Source organism: Panthera onca, chromosome C1 (assembly GCF_046562875.1).
Source record: "Panthera onca isolate mPanOnc1 chromosome C1, mPanOnc1 haplotype 2, whole genome shotgun sequence".
Classification (NCBI taxonomy): Eukaryota; Metazoa; Chordata; class Mammalia; order Carnivora; family Felidae; genus Panthera; species Panthera onca.
The window spans coordinates 199,622,363-199,641,002 of record NC_138346.1 but is presented as its reverse complement, the minus strand read 5'-3'; the positions used below and the strand labels follow the sequence as shown (position 1 = coordinate 199,641,002).

At 52.8% G+C, this 18,640-nt stretch overlaps 2 protein-coding genes across 17 annotated transcripts in view; one reads left to right on the top strand and one right to left on the bottom strand.

Annotated features, from left to right (window-relative positions):
• EPB41 (erythrocyte membrane protein band 4.1) overlaps window positions 1-12,160 on the top strand; it is a 200,706-nt gene extending 188,546 nt beyond the window's left edge. For 13 of the 14 annotated variants that reach the window (XM_078452147.2, XM_060623415.3, XM_060623414.3 and 10 more), the window contains 4 exons: window positions 3,616-3,717; window positions 4,865-4,945; window positions 8,308-8,412; window positions 9,101-12,160. In XM_078452147.2, the coding sequence (XP_078308273.1) occupies window positions 3,616-3,717; window positions 4,865-4,945; window positions 8,308-8,406 (282 nt within the window). In that variant the 3' untranslated portion in view covers window positions 8,407-8,412; window positions 9,101-12,160. Of the gene's footprint in view, window positions 1-3,615; window positions 3,718-4,864; window positions 4,946-8,307; window positions 8,413-9,100 lie in introns of those variants that run through there. The other variant, XM_078452146.2, reaches the window with a different exon arrangement.
• TMEM200B (transmembrane protein 200B) lies at window positions 12,129-16,009 on the bottom strand. Of its 3 annotated transcripts, none has more exons than XM_060623437.3 (2): window positions 15,920-16,009; window positions 12,129-13,970 (listed from the first exon to the last, which is right to left on the bottom strand). In XM_060623437.3, the coding sequence occupies exon 2, from the start codon at window positions 13,948-13,950 to the stop codon at window positions 13,027-13,029; it is 924 nt and encodes a 307-aa protein (XP_060479420.2). In that variant the 5' UTR covers window positions 13,951-13,970; window positions 15,920-16,009; the 3' UTR covers window positions 12,129-13,026. The 3 variants fall into 3 exon arrangements, with proteins under 3 accessions (XP_060479420.2, XP_060479422.2, XP_060479423.2); XM_060623439.3 differs by lacking the exon at window positions 15,920-16,009 and adding an exon at window positions 14,244-15,237; XM_060623440.3 differs by lacking the exon at window positions 15,920-16,009 and adding an exon at window positions 14,484-15,237.
• Window positions 16,010-18,640: the final 2,631 nt, after the last annotated feature.

The window sequence follows — 18,640 nt, the reverse complement described above, 5'->3', positions numbered from 1 at the left end:
AAGTCACTTAAACTTTTTGAGTCTTAGCTTTCTCGTCTGAAAAATATATTTATAAGGTTATTAAGGTAAAGATAATATTTGCCTGGCGTATAGTAGGTATTAAAAAATGGTAGCTATTGCTATATTATATTGTTATATATCTACCCTTATTTCATTTTAATTAGGCTTAAGAAAGTCGGCCAAAATACAAATCACTTCTCATTACTCATGCTAGACAGCAGAGTAGAGTGGGGAAAGTACTGACTTTACAATCAAATTTCCTGGGTTTAAACCTGCTCCATCACTTACTAGTGTGCAATCAAGTTAATCACTCTGTGCCTCAGTTTCCTCATTTGTAAAATGGAGCTAATAATAGTTCCACCTCCTAGGGTTGTTGCAGTTGTCACTGGGGTGCCTGGTTGGCTCAGTTGGTTAAGTATCTGACTTTGGCTCAGGTCATGATCTCACGGTTTGTGGGTTTGAGCCCTGTGTCAGGCTCTCTCTGCCCCTTCCCTCTCTCTCTCTCAAAATAAATAGATAAACATAAAAAAAAAAAAAAAAAAAAAAAACTTAGGTACAGGGAAATGCACAGATTTTAAGTGTTCAATTTGATTGATTTCCACAGATGTATATTCCTGTGTGACCAGACACATTTGGGATACAGAACATTTCCATTACTCCTGAAACCCTCTTCAACTCTTCTAGTTGCTTCCTACCCCTCTAGGCAGCTACTGCTTTGATTTCTATCACCTTAGCTTAATTTTACCTGTTCTTGGATTCCATATAAGTGGAAGTATACAGTAGTACACTTTTGTGTCCGAACATGGGTTTTGTTTGTTTTTTTGTTTGTTTGGTTCATCAAAGTTATATGAGTCTGTAGTTTGCTGTTTTTTATTATTGAATAGTATCCCATTGTTTGAGTGTGCCACAATTTGTTTATCCTTTCCTTTGTTGATGGACATGTGAGTTGATGCCAGTTTGGAGCAAATGTGAATAAAGATACTGTAAACACTCATGTGCAGGTCTTTGTGTAGACATATGTCTTCACTTATCTTGGGTAAACACCTAAGAGTGGAATTGCTAGGTCATAGGATAAATGGATGTTTAACTTTATAAGCGGCTGTCAAAGCCACCATACCATTTTAAGGAAACATTGGTTAAAGGGTCAAAGGAAAGAGACCACTTGTGGGAAGAGTATAAGTCAGAAATCATAACAAAGTCTCCTCCATCTTCCACTTCTTCAGAGACAGAAAGCAGGGAGGCAGTCGGTGGGAAGTAGAAAAATACGATAGAGTCACAGATTTAGTAGAGGTGGAGCTCTCAAAAAGGTTTAGCCCTCCTGACACACAAATTTATATTCTTTTTAAAAAAATTTATTTATTTGGAGAGAGAGAGAGAGGGAGGGAGGGAGTGAGGGAGGAAGGGCAGAGAGAGAGAGAGAGAGAGAATCCCAAAGAAGGCTCTCTGCTCTCAGTGAGGAATCTGATGTGGGGCTTGATCTCCCAGACCGTGAGATCATGACCTGAGCCGAAATCAAGGGTCAGAGGCTTAACCTTAAGACTGAGGCATCAACAAGCACACCCAAATTTATATTCTTATAATCATGTATAAAGTACTTCTATGATCTCTTTAGATCTGCACAATAATGCCATGGTGGGGGCAGAGCCCATCTTACAGTATTGCCTGTTATAGACGAGAAAACTAAAGCTCAGAGAAGAGAGAAGGACTTGCCCAAAATCCCATAGCTAGTTAGGTCTGAGCTGGGACCCAAACCTCAGTCTTCAGACCAAAAGTTTTCTGGCCCTAACTTCTAGTGCAAACGTTTATTGCCTATAGAACCTTGACAAATTATTGAACTTCTCTGGCCCAACTAACTAAGTTAACAGTTGCGTTGTGTGCTTGGCACATAGTAGAAGTACAATAAATAATAGTTTAGTTCGAATCTAAGGTAGATAAGTGGGTCTGGGCTGAAGAAAGTGTTAGCGAACGAGCCAGCAATATACCTAGCATGGTGCTGGCATGTATGTGCATGATTTATGATTATGTGAGATGTAGGTGTCACAGGCATGTCCCCTCTCTTTGTTTTGTCTAGATTCTTACCTGCAAGGCAACTCCAGCCAGAAACTCTTCTTCCTAATTCTTATCTGCTCCTCCGGCCTCCCCACCCCCCATATCTCAAAGTTTGCCTCAATGAAATGTGGTCCTGTTCATAAAAAGGCTGGAGGCCTCTGCTTATAATACAAATGACTTACATAAATAAAGAGGCAGAAAAACATAGTAATGTAACACTTTTTTTTTTTTTACCGCAGGTTCTTTATGAGAATGATTGCAATTCTCTAAATCTCCTCTGAGCCCGTGTACGATACCAGAACCTACTGGTCATTGTTTTCTGGACAGCGTGTTGGCTCTGAGCAGCCTCCACCCTTCCAGTCTCCTCTGTTTCCATCCCAGTCACAGGGCTGTCAGCAGTTCTGAGTCCTGCTACCAGCCCACGGCCACTGATAACCACCTCTCTTCCTTTTTGCTAGTGTCATTTCCCAACCTGATCATAATACATTGGTTTTGGTCATAATGTGGTGAGCTCTAGAGAAACAAGAAGTAGCCGCAGCCCTTGTTCTCTGTGTAGATTAGTTTCATAGCCTGGCATTCTAAATACTTTTAAACCCTTCCTAATAAGGATGGTCCATTTCAATACTAGTTTTGTTGTCAGAAGGGTCATTAAGGTATTTTGTAGGTTTCTTCCCGTGGTGTCTTAAAGGGATATTTCCTACCTTATTTGCTCCAGTCTCCCATCTCAGTTTTCAAAGAAGATAGCCTGAGATTCCTTGGCTCCTTAAGCCCTGGCAAGGACCTTTCCCAGTCCTTTCTGAAAAGTTCTGCACTATGATTCAGAACCCACCCATGCCTTAGCACCCAAGAGTTTACACTTCTCCTGCCTTAGATGGTGTGTAAAGAGCTTCAGGTTTGTAGAGAGGACAGCTGCCACATACAAGTTTTGAGTACTTGAGCAAATCATTCGCCTTCTCTGGGCCTGCATTTTCTTACCTGGGAATGCTAATGAGTCTCTGCCCTTTCTGTTGATTTCACAGGGCTTGTGTGGGCATCAAAAAAGACAAAGGTTTTTTAAGGTTTATTTATTTTTGAGAGAGAGTGTGAGCGAGTAGGGGAGAGGCGGAGAGGGGGACAGAGAATCCAAAGCAGGCTCTGTGCTGACAGCAGCGAGCCTGATAGGGGGCTTGAACTCAACAAATCATGAGATCATGACCTGAGCTGAAGTTGGACGCAAAACCGACCGAGCCACCCAGGCTCCCCTAAAAGACAATGTTTTGAAAGCCATTTGTGAACTCTAAAATGCTGTATACACATGTGTGGTCATTGTCACTCTCATTGGCTGTTTTCCTGCCTTCTCTCTGATCCACTCCTGTCACTGACCCAGTGCTAAGGAAACTGACCATCCAACGTTTTTAGAAGGAGCCTTGTTGCCAGGGGATTGTTTTCTTTATTAAGAGATCGCTGTAAGGGAATTAGGTTTTTGCTTTAGAATGTACAGCCAAAGAGCAAAACTGCTTCCTGCCACATTTGCCCACAAGGCTTCCTGAGAGGCATGTTGATGAGCTGTGTTTTTTTTTCCTGCAGACTGATGATAGCAATGGAGACTTGGACCCAGGAGTCTTGCTAACAGCTCAGACCATCACATCTGAGACCACAAGCAGTACAACCACAACTCAGATTACCAAGGTAACAGACCAGTTAGAACTTCCTTCTGGAAGTCAGTGGCATGCCAAGCGTGGTGCCTCTGTAGGAAGGACCCTGGTCCGTAAGCAAGGGTTTCCAGCTCCATCCCTACTGAGCCAAATTGTTCCAACTGTCACAGATGGAAAGGCCGTGCTGCTTTCCCCAGTGGTAAACCTAGGGAGACCCTGAGGGTGTCCTAGTCTAGTGAGTAGTCTCGTAAAGTCATATGTGCTTGTTGTCTTTACACGTGCGTCTCTCTGATCACTACCCTGTCTGGATGTAAGTTGAAAAAGTCAGTTTAAGGACAGGCGTCATTGGTATTATTATGCAGCTATGTTTTCCAAGTAAAAAATCAGAACTCAGGGCCCAACAGAGAGTTTTTATATCATGTCCAGCGTCAAGGCCATGGGAACTATAGTTTGCCCACTGAAATATTGGAATTATTAGAACATTGTTTACGGGGACAAACAGCACAAATTATCTAAAATCAGAACTATTCCCTGAAAATCAAACAGTCCGTGTTTGCTATAGCACTAGAGGAAAATGTATTTTCTTGTAAGTAAGAAATCTAGATTTATGACCAAGCTCTAGTATCAATACACAGATGACTAGAAGTTAGTTACTTACTGTGTCTAGACCTTAGTTTTCCTCATCTGTTATTTAAGGAAACCTACCCACTCTGAGGGGGTTATTTGAGGATCTTTTGATATTAATAATACGAAAATGCTTGAGAATAAAGAGCCTAATTTCAAGCTCCATGACATTTTTGTTCACAGTCTTCTGATTTTTCCCCTTGAAAATAATCAAAATATACAGAAAAGAGCAAAAAGAAAAACCTACCTGTTTTTTATTTACTCACTGAATATCTATGGTATTTACAAGGAAGAAAAAGGGAAAAGTAAATAGCAAATTGTGATTTTCTGTTTTGCTTATTAAAGATCTTAGCAATCCAAGGGAATAGAGATGTGCTCATTTTAGTAGGTGCAGCCAAGGGTTTGGGCAAGTGGGTAAGAAAGCTATTCTAGACAGTACCCAGCAGCAGATTAAAATTTGAAGTAGAGCTTTCAGATTAATCTTTTACTATTGCTGGGTTTTTTTCCCTTTTCTCCTTTCCTTTCTTTCTCATATGACTACCTCCCTTTGGTTTCAGACTGTAAAAGGTGGGATTTCAGAGACGCGGATTGAGAAGAGAATTGTGATCACAGGAGATGCCGATATTGACCATGATCAGGTGGGAACACGGAAGAGATTATGGGCATGGAGGAGGTCTCTGGGAGGGAAGATTGATGGATATAGGAGTTGGCTTTCAAAAGACGCCTCTGCCAGCTTCATCCTGAGGAACCCCCTGGGCCACTCTAGTGCTTAAATGGGAAGGGCAAAGGGAATCAGACCACGGAGGCCTGTGGGATGGGGGCTGCAGGTGGGGGGAGCATGAAGTGGAATAGAAGGAATAGAAAGCTTTTTAGACTCAAAAAGCTTGTGTTCAAATCCTGGATCTCTCCATATTGTAGCTCTTAGTTTCCTAGGCCTGCATTTCCTCATCTTTAGGATGGGCATTATGGCATCTTCCTCTCGAAGTGGTTGTGAGAATCAGGTGAGATGGGGGATGTCCACCATGAGGTACATGGTGGACTCCGGGTGAACAGAGCTGTTGCTGTTCAGGCGACAGCGTGTCCCTAAACGTGTACTGGAGACAGAAGAAGATAGTAAGACAAAAGGAAAGTGTGATCCCTGCCCTCAGAGGGCTTAGTGGCAGAGGAGATGAGGGGAAGCAGGAGGAGGTAGACTGAGAATCAGGAGCCTTGACTTCGATTCTGTCCTAGATCTGTCACTGACTTACTGTTTGACCTTGGGCAAACCATACTACCTCTGATTCTTTTTTGTCTCCTAAAAGAGAATAGGTTGATCTAGATCATTTCTGGGCTCTTCTGAGTGCTAAAAATCTATGTTTCTATATTAATTAGATGCTAATTGTGCTGCAAGCAATTAACAAATAATAAGGTCAGGATTGATGCTCCTAGCTCTCTGCTGAGTGAGGTGAGAACAGGAAAGCTGCAGAGAAGAGGGGGTGGAAGGGACTGCATGCAAATGCTTCTGGAATCATTGACAGCAGTGCTGGAGCAATCATTCTGTGGCCTTTATGCTGATATCTTGAGTGCCTTAAAAAAAAAGAAAGAAAAAGAAAAAGAAAACCTGAGCTGCACCACGGGCAGCTCCCTTGGTAGCAGGGCTGAGACTCCCAGCTGAGAATGGCTGCCGAGTCCAAGTGGGAGGCCCTGCAGCCTGTTCGCCTCTGCTTGGTGGATCCCGCTGTTACCTGCCTGCATCCACCTACTTGGTCCGGTTGATTTGAGCCCCTGCTATGTGCTCAGTCTGTGCTAGACAGCAAGAGCAGGAGGACAGGAAGGTGTTTTGGGTTTGGAGTGAGACAGCACTGAGTTGACTCTTGATTCTGCAACTTACTAGCTGTGTGTCCTTGAGCAAGTTATTTTACTTCTCTGAGCTGTAATTTTGCCATCTGTAAAAGAAAGACGATCCTAGATTTCTTTCAGGATTGTTAGAAACATACTTGAGAGCTCAGAGAGATGCTCCTTTGTCCCTCGGTTCTGCTAGGTATGAGGGATGCACGCAAGGGATGAGATATGGTGTATTCTGGATGGGTGGGGGGCAATTAAAGCAAGAAGTAGTGTGATGCAGGCTTTCCTGGAGAGAGAGGTGTCAGCCAGAGTAACCGAAGAGATGGTTTGGGCTGGGCCTTGACACATGAGCAGGTGGGTTGGGAAAAAAAGATCAGGGAAAATGAGCAGGGGCCAATAGAGGTGCCAGTTTCATGGAGTCCTGAAGACCAAAAGAGGAACTTCCCCTCTTCCCTCATCCCTCCTAGAGATAGTTCTTAAGAGCCAGGGTCAGTAGTCAAGTGTTCAGATCTAGCTAGAATCCTTTTTTTTTTTTTTTTTTTATTAAAATTTTTTTTTAACGTTTATTTATTTTTGAGAGAGAATGATAGAGTGCGAGCAGGAGAGGGGCAAGAGGAGACAGAGAATCCGAAGCAGGCTCCAGACTCTGAGCTGTCAGCACAGAGCCCAGCATAGGCCTCAAACCCACCGACCGTGAGATCATGACCTGAGCCAAAGTTGGACGCTTAACCAACTGAGCCACCCAGGCACCCCTTTTTAAAAAAATTTTTTTAAGTTGATTTATTTATTTATTTTGAGAGAGAGAGAGAGAAAGCAGGGTAGGGGCAGAAGGAGAGAGAGAATCCCAAGCAGGCTCCATGCTGTCAGCAGAGTCTGATGTAGCGCTCAAACTCACGAACCGTGAGATCATGACCTGAGCTGAAACCAAGATTCAGATGCTTAACTGACTGAGCCATCCAGGCTCCCCTAGTGTCCTTTTTAATAGGGAGGGCCTGTCTCTTGAGAATCCCCAGATCACCGTTCCCCAAAGCACCTTGGGTGCTGTGAGCTTGAGGCTCAGAGACTTGCTACCCAGGAAGAGTAGTGGTATCATTTCCCTGACTTTCCCTCTGTTTTCATTTAGTTTTTCTAAAATGATCAGAATTCCTTCAGATGCTAACACAGGGTCTCCCTGAAACTAAATGACAGTGTAGTGAAGAAGAAAGCCTTATAGATTTAAGTTAAAATCCCTGCTGCATTACTTACTAGCTGGGAAACATTAACCACTTTATTTAACCACTGAACCTCGGTTTCTTTGTCTGTAAAATAGAAACAATGAGGGGCGCCTGGCTGACTCAGCTGGAAGAGCAGGCAACTGTTGATCTTGGGGTTGTGAGTTTGAGCCCCACGTTGGGCACAGAGCTTACTTCAAAACAAAGTGGAAACATGGGGTGCCTGGGTGGCTCAGTTAGTTAAGTGTTCAACTTCAGCTCAGGTCATGATCTCACGGTTCGTGGGTTCAAGCCCGTCGGGCTCTGTGCTGACAGCTCAGAGTCTGGAGCCTGCTTCGGATTCTGTGTCTCCCTCTCTCTCTGCCCCTCCCCCAATTCATGCTTTGTCTCTCTCTCTCTCAAAATAAACATTAAAAAGTAAAAATTTTAAAATGAAGTGGAAACAATGACGTTACCCTAATTTCATTGAGCCATCCTGAAGATTAAGTACATAATAATAATAATGTGCTTAAGCCAATGCATGGCATCTAATAGGCCCTCCCACTCTTCCTTTCTTTCCTCTCCGTTAGCCGAAGATACCTCTTCCTTTTTGCAGCATGCTTCTATATGTTCCTCTTCTGTTCTGAACTTCCCGGCTACCCTATAGTGAATACAGATTTTTCACTCACTTCTTGAGTGAATCCTCCCAGACCCACCCAGCAGGTACAGCTGTCACCCCTAAAGTCCCTTTATGATTCCTTGACGACAGCTCTAGCCTTCCCTGTCTCTGTGTTTTCAGTCCAGGAGCCTCCCTATGCAGGATAGGGGAGGTAAGGTTATTATCAGCTTGGCTTAGCCTAAATGCTGCCCCGGTACTACTGACGGAAAGATTTAATTTGCCAGAGAAACGATGTCCTGAGACCCCTGCCTTCCTTCACCAGCCAGCCTGCTTTCTGCCTGACGAACATTGTTTCTGTCTTTCTCAGGTCCTCGTACAGGCCATCAAGGAGGCAAAGGAGCAGCACCCAGACATGTCAGTGACCAAGGTGGTCGTCCATCAGGAGACCGAAATCTCTGAGGAATGAGCTCAGGTATGGGCTGTTCTTGGTGGGGTGGAGGGGGTCCACTGTCCCCCCCTCAGAGAACACTGAGCAGGAACATCCCCCAGAGGTGTCCACACTGGGACTTAATAAAGCAAAGGCAAAGGAGAGGCTGATGAGGGAGACAGAGAAGTGACTAAGGATTTGGCTCCAATGAGAGCAGCTGGCCTCCTTGGGTCCTCCTGCCTTTATCAGGCCAGCAGTGATAGGCTGGAGGACACACCCTAGGCCTGGATGGAAACCCCCACTCACTTCCTGAATCTTCCCGTTTCCTCCTGCTTCTTCACTTAGCCTTCCCTCTCTCTTCTGTCTGCGATCTGCTCTCTGCCGTCACAGGGATCTCTGAGTCTAAACCTCAGAGAGCCAGAGGAGAACAAAACCAAGAAAAGCAGGACCTGCCTGTCTGGAAATGTGGGCTTGGGGGCTAGGGGACTAGGGGGCCAGGCCAGACTAGAAAATTGAAAGCAGCATAGCAGCTTTCAGAGAGCCCAGGGATCCAGATAAATTTATGCCTAAAAGTAGTTTACAAACAACTCGAAGAAGCCATCGATCACAGGTAGGACTGGGCTCTGTAAAACTGCCCAGGCCCTGCTTGTGACTTGGGGCCACAGAACTGGCAGTGGGGCTGGGTGGCTGTTTTCCTTTGCTGGATTTAAAAAGTGTGCTTTCTCTCCTCTAGGAACTATCCTACCCCAACTCCCCGCCTGTCTCCCATCCAAAAGAAAACCAGCAAAATGATAAAGAAGCTTTCCTGCAATAGTCAGACATCAGACTTTGAAAATTACTCTAAACCACCAGAAAATTTCACTTTCTATTTGGAATTTATACCAAGAGAGTCTTCTAGACATCACTGGTTCTTTTAATACTTTTTCTACATTGTGATACCAGAAATTGTTCAACTTTTCACTCTATGGACTGTTTTTAAAGAGCTTTTTGGTTTTTTTTATGAGGTGGTTTGTAACCCCTTTAACCTAGCCTCTCTCCATTTATTTCCAACCCAGATCCTGACAGGTCCACAGAATTCTTGGGGAAATCCTCCAAAGATTCTGTCAGCTGTGTTGGGGGCCAAAGCCAGCTTAATGGGGCTTTCCTGCTCGTCCCCTAGTTTTATACCCTTTGGATGTCAGCAGAAACTTCATTAACCAGCCCTTTCTCAGAGCCAATGATGTGACTTTACCATGTGAGGCAGGGCAGCTGTCCTGATCCACAGGCCCCAGGAAAACATCCCTGTCCCTTTGTTGAGGGTGGTTTCAGTGAGGCAGAGATCTCTGCTAAGAATGTAGTATTGTTTTTCCTTCTTTCCTCCTATTCTTTCTTTTTGGAGCTTCTTTAGATCAAAGACATAAGAAGTTGTTTCATATCTATCTGATACTGTGAATGTTTGAACATATCCGTGGCCTTCACCTTCCTGCCCTCCCTCCCCTTTTACCTCATCAGAAGCAGTGGCTCTGCTAAGTGCTCCCCCCACTTCCCATCTCAGGAGACCAAAACTCACAGAAAAATAGGCACTTTTGGCCAGAAGCTCCAATGGCACATTTTTAGTGGTGATTTAGGCAAGGAGAAAGTTAATGAGGTTTTAAAAAAGGTTTTCTAGTTCTGGGAATGTGCACTTCACACAGGGGAATGGTGGGGTTTACCTCAGTCAGATCTTGCTGAGAAGTATTTCCAGGTGACCAACCCTGGGCCTTTTTCTTTAATCCTGGGATGACAGGGAATGTGACTCAGAGAGGAGGTCTTGTTCCTTGTCCTTTCTTCTCCCGACTGGTACCTGCCTGCAGACACCCTTCTGGAGCAAGGGAATTGACGTTTAGGGGCCATCCTTCCCACAAAACCCTGCACGACAAGGGGTACAAACACCAGCCCTGCTTGTTCCCACTCGCCATCTGAGGTCTGTCAGGTTTTATAGGCTTGATTTTTGTGGTGGGTTGTGGGTTTATTTTACTTTCACTTTTTTGTTGTTGTTGCTGTTTGTTTGGTTTTGAAAATGGGACTGACTGATATGCCCAGTTCCACCATTCCTGGTAGGTCTGGGGGCATTTTTATTTAATAGCACTTCTCGAATCTTCCAGCTTGCTCCCACAAACACATCTGCCCTGAAGTTCTTGGAATCTTATTCTGGGACAGAAGTGAACCTCATGAGATAGACAGCGGATCACAGTCAGCAGTCTCGGGGGGCTCCAGAGCAGTGAGAGGCGTCGAAAACCCCTGCTCCCCACAGTGGGAGCCAGCCACCTGTGTCCAAAGCCTCTTCTGGCCGAGTCTTGTCTCAGACAAACTCAGCTGGTTTGAACTGATTGCAGACGTGTGCATTTTCCTTTAGTACTTATGTGAGAATATTACTAGCCGAGAGGCAGCTCTCTCTGGAGAGGGATGAAGAGCTCAGGTAGGGTATATGACAGGCCTGCGGAGCCAGGACTGTCCTGTCTCAGGAGCAGACTTCCAGCCCGTGGGCACAGGGTCTGAAACGATGGGGCTCTCTTGGTGGTACCCACGCCCAGGCTGCGTCGCCAGGAGTGGTGGTGAGGTTAGGAATCCAGCTCACATCAGAAGGCGTGTAACGTGAGCTCCCTTGCCCGTGGCCAGCTGTCCTGTTGAAAGAGCTGCCAGCTTCCCAGGCTGCCAGCTGTGGAATGAAGAGGGTCGGGGTAAGGAAGAGGGCACAGGGTGAGCATCAGCGGCCCGTCATGCCGGGTTCTCCACTGCCTGCACTGATGCGGCAGCTTTCACCGCACAGGACCTATGACAGGGGCCCACGCTTCCCCTCGGCTCTGTCACCCGCTCACAGTGCTTCTCCTCCCGCTTCCTTAACTATAAATTGGACCAGAAGATCTCGAATGCTCTTCCAGCACTGAGAAGCCACGATTTGGACAAGCTAGGCAGAAGGTGTCCTTCCAAGCCTCTCTCCCTATCCTGCCTCTCTGGTAACAGATCTGAGGGTTCGACAGTTGTTTGGATTTTATTTCTTCCTGCAGTTGTGTGTGCATTTGTGTGTGTGAGTGTGAAGAAAAACAGATTCTGTCCAGGTGGAAATGGTGAAGAGGGGAGGGGAGAGTTTCATTTCCAGGGTCAGAGACTTGGCAGCAATTTCCCTAAAGTGACTCAGACACACCACAGTAACAATTCTCGCTGCAGTTTTATTTTTATTTCACTTGAGAAGTAAAGACTTCCTCCAAGCCACACGAGGTCTCTGCCACCCACCCACCACCCACCCACCCACCAAGCAGGACCTAAATTTCCAAGCCGAGGGCCCGAAGAACCTGGCCACAGGGAGCTTTCAGGGCCTCTTCGCCCTCCGGCCCAGGCCTCCCCATCGCATGTTCTGCAGGGCGGTGGAGGGGGGGAGGGGACAACCGTCTGCCCTGGGAAGTGGAGCCAGAGCTATGGCCTGACCAACACCACAGAATGCCCACTGCTCGTGGAAATACCTGCCCAGGATCTCAGCCCCCGGCTGGCTGTTTTTACAGATCTCTCTCAAATGTATTATTTTGGTGACAAAAATGAAGGAGCTTTGTAAATTTTTTTAAAATTATGAATCATATCAAGTAGTTGTTTACATTTCTTGACAAATAGGAACTATGGCAGCAGAATCAAATTGGCAAAATCCCTAGATTAAAAAGGCAATAATTAGGTCTGCTGTTTTGGCCTTTTGTAGTAAGAGAAGTGGTGTAGTGCTTAGATACGTGTTTGGTCTTGCTTCTTGTATTGCATTTTTCAATAAACTTACAAAAAAAAAAAAAAAGACTGAATCTGTGAGAATTGATCAACTTTTAAAGTTCTCTTTTCCTACCAGCAATCTGGGAAAAATTAAACACGAGTAAGGGAGACCCAAATTCAAGCCATTTTCTAAAGTAAGCTACCCACATTGGCCAAAATGCGGCTTCAACGTTGTATAAAAGGAGATCTGACAAATGCTTTTTGCCTGCTGGAGGGAGATGTTGCAGCACAGGCCATGACAGAGGAGAGAAGGGGGCTTCTCAGACCTGTTTAGGGAGGGGCCAGACCCTCGGTAGGAAGACTTTGGCAGTAGTGTAGCCCTAGTGGGGTGTACCCCGCATGGCTGAGGGGAGACAGGGGCTGAGGTGGTGGGAGATAAAGCCTCAGGCCCCATCCCAGATGGCAGTGGAGGGTCTCTGCTCTACCCCATTGCCCGTCTTCCCCGACCCCGCAACTGGCACCACCTTGGAGGGAGCCCATCCCAGCCTGTAACATCCCAACCTACCTTCTGAGTCTTAGGGGTCCTTGCTCACCACTTGGGGTTTGCCAAGACACCAGGTTTCTCCCAGTCACCCTGACCTGGACCTCCAGCCCCCTCAGGTACCTGTCCGAGGCTAAGTAAGGCCACTTTTGGAGGCTTAAAAGAGATCCCAAGGCCGAGTCATGCTGGTCTCCAGACTCCACATTAAAGCGCATTGTCTCCAGCTTATTGAACCCTGTGCAGTTGGCATTTGTCTGCCGACATGCAAGTCAGGATGCCTTAGCAGCTGATGGGGCCAGAGCATCCACCTCCAGTCTGGGATGTGACTGATGCTTCTACTAGATATTGGGACTTCTGGTCCTGTTACCAATGTCCATGCTGCAGCCGCCTAGAAGGCTGTCCCCTGCTCCTCAAACCCGGGCTCCCAAGTCCCCTCCTCCTCCCAACTTGGCATAACCCCCCAGACTGAGGCGGTCCAGCCGTGGCCAGCTCCGGTGAGCACAGTCTCGAACTGCCGGGGCCCCAAGTAGGAGCTCCCCAAGGCCCAGATCCAGAGACTTGGAATGTTCAATGCAGGAACCAGAGGGCTGCACGGTGATAATCACATGGCCAGTCTGGGTCCGTGGACCCCAGGGTGGGGGCAGCCCTGGGCCCTTCAGAGGGTAACTGTTGAGCAGGGCAGGTAACCCCAAGCGAGGATTAGCAGGCTCTGAACGCAGACTCCGCACTGACGGGACGGGTGAGGTACCCCGACGCGGGGACAGGTCCCAACTTTCTGGCTCTGCGCGGCCTATGGCTCGGGGAGTCCTGGGTCCGGGGCTGGGGAGGAGGGCGCAGTCCCAGCCGGCGCCGTCAGGAGGGCGGAGCGCCTGAGCCCGCAGCACCCCCTGGCGAAGCCGTCGCGTTTCCAAGTCGCGGTTCTCGTAGAGTAGCGTGTTGGCGCAGATGAACACGAACAGGCCGACGCCCATGACCACCGGCCCGAGGAGCCGCAGCCGCTCGTGCGGGCCGTGGGCCCGGCCGGCGCCGCGACCCTCGCGTCGCAGCTCGCTCAGGGGGGGCGCGCTGGCATTGGCAGCGCGCGGCCCTGGGGCGCCGGCGCGGTGCGGCCAGTAGCCGGCCACGGCGATGCCCATGCCCACCAGTACCACGAGCGCCCCCAGCGCCGCGAACGCCCCCGACGGCGAGCGCAGCCGCAGCCGTGCCCGCACCCGCAGAGGTTCGGGTGGGGAGCGCGGGCGCCGGCGGCGGCCCAGGCGGCGGCCCAGGCGAGAGACGCGGCCCTCGGGGCTCCTGCGCACCTCCCCGCAGTCTCCAGGGCTCCCAGCCGTCATCTCGCCGTCGTCTAGGCGCTCTGCAGAGAGATGGGAGGCAGGGACTGAACCGACGGGCCTAGGGTCGGAGCGCCAGGTGGGGGGCCCAAATCCGGGAGGCAAGCTCAGGCTGCCTCGCCCAGGCCGCTTGGAGATCCCTGGCGGCCACCCCCGGATTTTCCCGGGCCGCGAGGCGGGGAGCCGCCCCCGCTCGGGTTTTCCGCAGCGGAGCTCGGAGCCAGGGACGCGCGGCAGAAGCCGGAGTTGGCCGGGCCCGCGGGCGGAGAGGAGGGAGGGGGGGCGCGGGCTGCTACCTGGCGCATCCTCGGCTGCGGGGCTCCGGCCTCCAGAGCCCTCTTCGCCAGCCCGCCGGCTCCGGGCCTCAGGAGGTGTGCGGGCCCCCCGGCAGTGGCGTCTCCAGGGTAAGTCCCGCCCGGGATCGACCTCACCCCCGCACGTGGGTGCACCGTAAAGGAGGGAGGGGGCGCTCAGACCGCCCGGGTCCGCTGGGGTCGCTCGCGGGCCCCACCTCCCCCCTACTGCGCTTTACATACCGCAGCGTAGGAAGGAGGGGGTGTCACTGACTCCAGCCTCTTCCTGCCCGCCCCCTCCTTTCAGACCTCCTCAGTCTGCACTGAAGCTGCAGCAGGAGAGACTTGAGCTAGACTCCAGGAAGACCGTTCCGATCAAGACCAGCGGCAGACTTTGCCCGGGATTGCTTTAAACTCCGCGTAGACGAGGCCTCTCCTCCCCCAGCGGCCGGGCAGTGGCCAGGGCAGGGCGCAGGGGGCTGCAGGTGCTGGGCGCGGGGCCCTGCCGGTAGAGCTCCCCTCCGGCTCTCCCGTCGTCCTGGGCAAGGCTGTTCCCAGGTTGCAGCGTTTCCAATTCGAGCTCCTCGGGATGAATCATCCCCCTTTCCCGCCGCCTGTCCTCCTTTCCGGCCTCCTCCACCCGAGGCCTCTGTGGCCCGCGTCCCGGACGGAGCAGCACCGCCCCAGCACCTCAGGCCGCCCCAGCCTGGGCCGCCCGGCTTAAGCCCTTCCCGGCCTGTGGCCTGAGGACTGGAGCCGGGGCCGGGTAAGGAGTAGCTGGGTTGTGTGTGGTGTGGCCCCCATGGGAGGGAGGGTGTGGGAGGAAACCGGGCCCCCGCCCAGGAGCCCTGGGCCGTAGGGGGAGAGTTAGGACCTCGCTGTCCGGTGGTGCGTCTTCACTCTCCCGGTATGGTTTCTAAACAGCTTCAGTGCTGGAACCCGTAGCCGAAGCCCCAGGAAGGAGGCCTTGCTACCCCACTCACTCCCCATCCGCACCCCCGAAGCTCAAGACACGACACCCCATCCCTGCCTCCCAACAGGAGTGCCAAAGGCCCGGGGCCTAGCACTGAGCCGCAGTCTGCCGCGTCCAAAGCCTAATTTTCACAGATGGAAACTGCGGCCCAGAGAGGCGGAGGAGACTGCCGGGGTCACACGAGGAGGGGGCTCTACCGGGACCCGACGCCGGGCCTCCCGACCCCGGCCAATGCTGTGCACAGCCACGGGAGCGTCGTGGGAGGAGGCAAGGGCCGTTCCCCGTCGTCTCTGAGTGTGGAGCCTTTTTCCCAGCCCGAAACCTCAGAAGTGACCACCCCGCCCCAGGCCAGAGCTGGTGCCCCGGGCCCAACCCCGAAAAGGTCGCCCGGAGACCCCGCGCGTCTCTGCGTGGAGGAGGGCGAAGGCGTGCGGAGAGATGGCCACATGCCTTGAGACCCCGAGACTCTGGAGAGCGTGAGTCCACGCTGGGGACCCCAGGGGGACAGAAACTTGGAGCCACAGTCGGAAGGTCTCAGGCCGCGGGAAGTTGCTCCGGGCCGGGTCCCTTGCACTCAGCCAGCGTCCACACTCTGCCCGGGGTAAAGGGATGACCGGACTCCCGCCGCCCAGGGCCTTTCCGGAGGGAGGGGAAACAAAAAGTTGAGGAAAGTGGGAGGCGAACCCCGGACCCTAGTTCTGCTCACCTGGTGCCGCCGCGCCCAGGCGGGTCCCGGTCCGAGTCAGCGCGCCACGGGTCGCGCGGCACTGCCGCGGTCTCCACCGACTCTTGGCCCCCGCCCCCTACTCGGGCTCCGCCCAGCGCCGCCCAGGCCCCGCCCCCCAGGAGCCCGGGGGACTGGATGGCTAGCACCCCGCCAGGCCCCACCGCGGGAAGAAGGCAGCCGCTCAGGTCTGAGGGTCGCAGGTAAGCGCTGTGTGCTGGCCTGGTGGCTCGGAGGACCCGGGGGTCCGAGTCCCCGGCTTCTGTCGTTCGCAGAGCCCTGGGAGGGCCCCCTCATCCCACGTGGGGAAACCTGGAGAACCCTGCGGGGCTCCGTAGCGAGCGCGCAGACTGAGGACTCGAAGCCCGCACGCCCCCATCCCGCGCCTCTCAGCCCTTCATTCTAAGCGCCGGGGAGAGGACCCCCGGAGGCGTGTGAGAGCCCGCTGCCGCCCCGCGCTGTCCGGGGAGCTCCCCGGAGGAGGCGGTCCGGTTCCTGCCCCGACCGCGCCCCCAGCCCTTCGCGTCCGTGAACCTCACTGCCTTCACCTGAAAAATGGGCTTCAAGGTGTCCGCCTCGCAAGATGCGGAGAGGCGAAAATCCAGCGTCGGGGGTGGGCACTCGACACGGGGCGCAGCCCCGGGTAACCCCGCGAGCGCTCAGTGAATAGCAGCCCAGGGCAGGGGTGGGGGCGGTGGGGCTGAGCCCTCTCCCAGAGCTGAGGGAGTCTGACGGAGTGTCACGGGTCCCGCCGGCCTCCCTAACACTGAGAGGACGCGCCCCATTTGGAGTGGGGAGGCGGCGCTGGTCCCCGCTCCGGAGGCACTGGGAGCGCCCCCAGCCGCTGGCCCGACGGGGCCGCGCAGCTCTCGACCAGCCCGCCCCCCGAGGCTGGAATGCGGAGCGGAGCGAGGGGGTCGGCTGGCGGCCCAGTTTCCATGATGCGGGGGGCGGGCTCAGAGGAGAAGGTGGGGGGGGGAGGCGCGGGCGGCCGGCCAGGCTCCGAGCCGGGCCCCCCCTGGCCCCCGCTGCCCGGCCGGGCCCCTCGGGAGGAATTTCCGGCCTGGGATTGATTATAACCCTCCCATCCCCCGGCCGCCGAGACCCCCCGGCCCGCGGGGCGCGGGGGAGGGGGAGGGGGAGGGGCGGTAATGAGACCCGGCTGTGCGCCCGGGGCGGGGAGGGGGAGCTCGAGGAAGTCGCCGGCCTGGGCCATCCCCGCCCCCTCGCAGGGCGCCACTCTACACAGCTAGGCCTCGAACCCAGGCCCCGGCCCTCTGGCCCGACTGAGAAGACTGGGGGTGGCATCAGCGCCTCGGGAGTTTCTCTCCCAGCGTTCGTGGACAGGCATCCCTGGGAGCGACCAAAGCCTCCTCGGGGGAACGGGGATGCCGGCCTCCTGCGGAGCGGGTAGGGCCAAGCTGGGGTCAAATGGGGTCGGAGAGCCAGCCGGGGTCGCCTTCCCGCCGCCGCGTGAGACTGAAGGCTCCTCCGGCCAGAGCTCCGAAGAGAATTCCCTGCGCCCTGCGCCAGGCTGTTGTTTGCGCTCCACTGAGGCAGTGGCCTCCTTCCTGCCTCCTCCGGCCACCCCCTTTGCTCGAGACCCCCGTGGACCCTGCACTCAGTCCATTCCCGCACACCGACTGCTCCTCGCCGCCGCCCCGGCCCTCCGGCAACCCCTCCTGCGGCTCAGGTCCCCACCCCACCCTACACCGTCCCCGCCATTCCCCCGCCCGCCTCGCGGCTCTTCCTGGGGACACCAACTCCAGGCTAAAGCTCAGTGTCCCGTTCTTGTCCTTGCTGCTCCACCTGCCCTGGCGGTTACACGTGCTCTTCCTGCCTGCCCCTCCTGGCTCTTCTTCCTCGGGGCCCCTCTGTCCTCCCCCCGCCCCCCCTCCCATGTTGGGGCTCCTCCAGCCTGAGCCCACAAGTCCATCCTCACTTTCGGCAACCAGACACCTCCCCAGAAATGTCCCTGCTCCCGGTGATCATGGCCCATTCCTACTCCTCCTGTTCCCCCTTCTGTAAAGGGCCCCCCTGCTCACCCCAAGGCCATCTCCACCAGCAGTCACCTTAGGCTCACTCCTCTCTGCCTTCTCCCCAGTCCTTCCAGTCCTGTGGACCCTCCGCTTGGGATCCCCAATTAGCTGCCTTCTCCCTGCCCCAGGGCCACTGTTCTGTGCAGGGTCACCAGCCATCTTTCTACCCTGGATCTAAACCAATCACTCACTCTTGCTTAAAACCCTCAGTGGCTCCCCAGTGATGTCTAAATGGAGTTCAAAATCCCTTCTCATCTCCACAAACTGGGTCCTGCCCCCTCACACCCTCCCTCCCCCATAGCTGAACTTTCTCCCATCCCCACATCTGTGCTCTGGCCTTGGGGTGTGACCCGGGCCTTGCCTCCTGCCATGAAATCCCACTGCTCTGATCATCCCCTTGGCTCCTTCTCCTTCAGACCTTCTTTGCACCTCTGTGACCCCAGAGTAGGTCAGCCCCGCCCCTCCCAGACCCCTGCCTTCTACACCCTCACCCGGCCTCCCCTTAGCAGCACTGCACGGGAGAACTGAGATCAGTGTTTGGGATTTGAGCCTATGTCTTATGTCCCCCTGGTGGTGAGCTCCGAGGGGAGACCTGGGTTTGTCTTGGCCCTCCACTGGCTTGTTTCTCCCCCACCCGGGGGTCCCTCCTAATCCACACTGCCCA

Excerpts from the sequence above, each read along its gene's own strand:
- TMEM200B (XM_060623437.3), bottom strand. The coding sequence starts at position 13,950 with ATGACGGCTGGGAGCCCTGGAGACTGCGGGGAGGTGCGCAGGAGCCCC.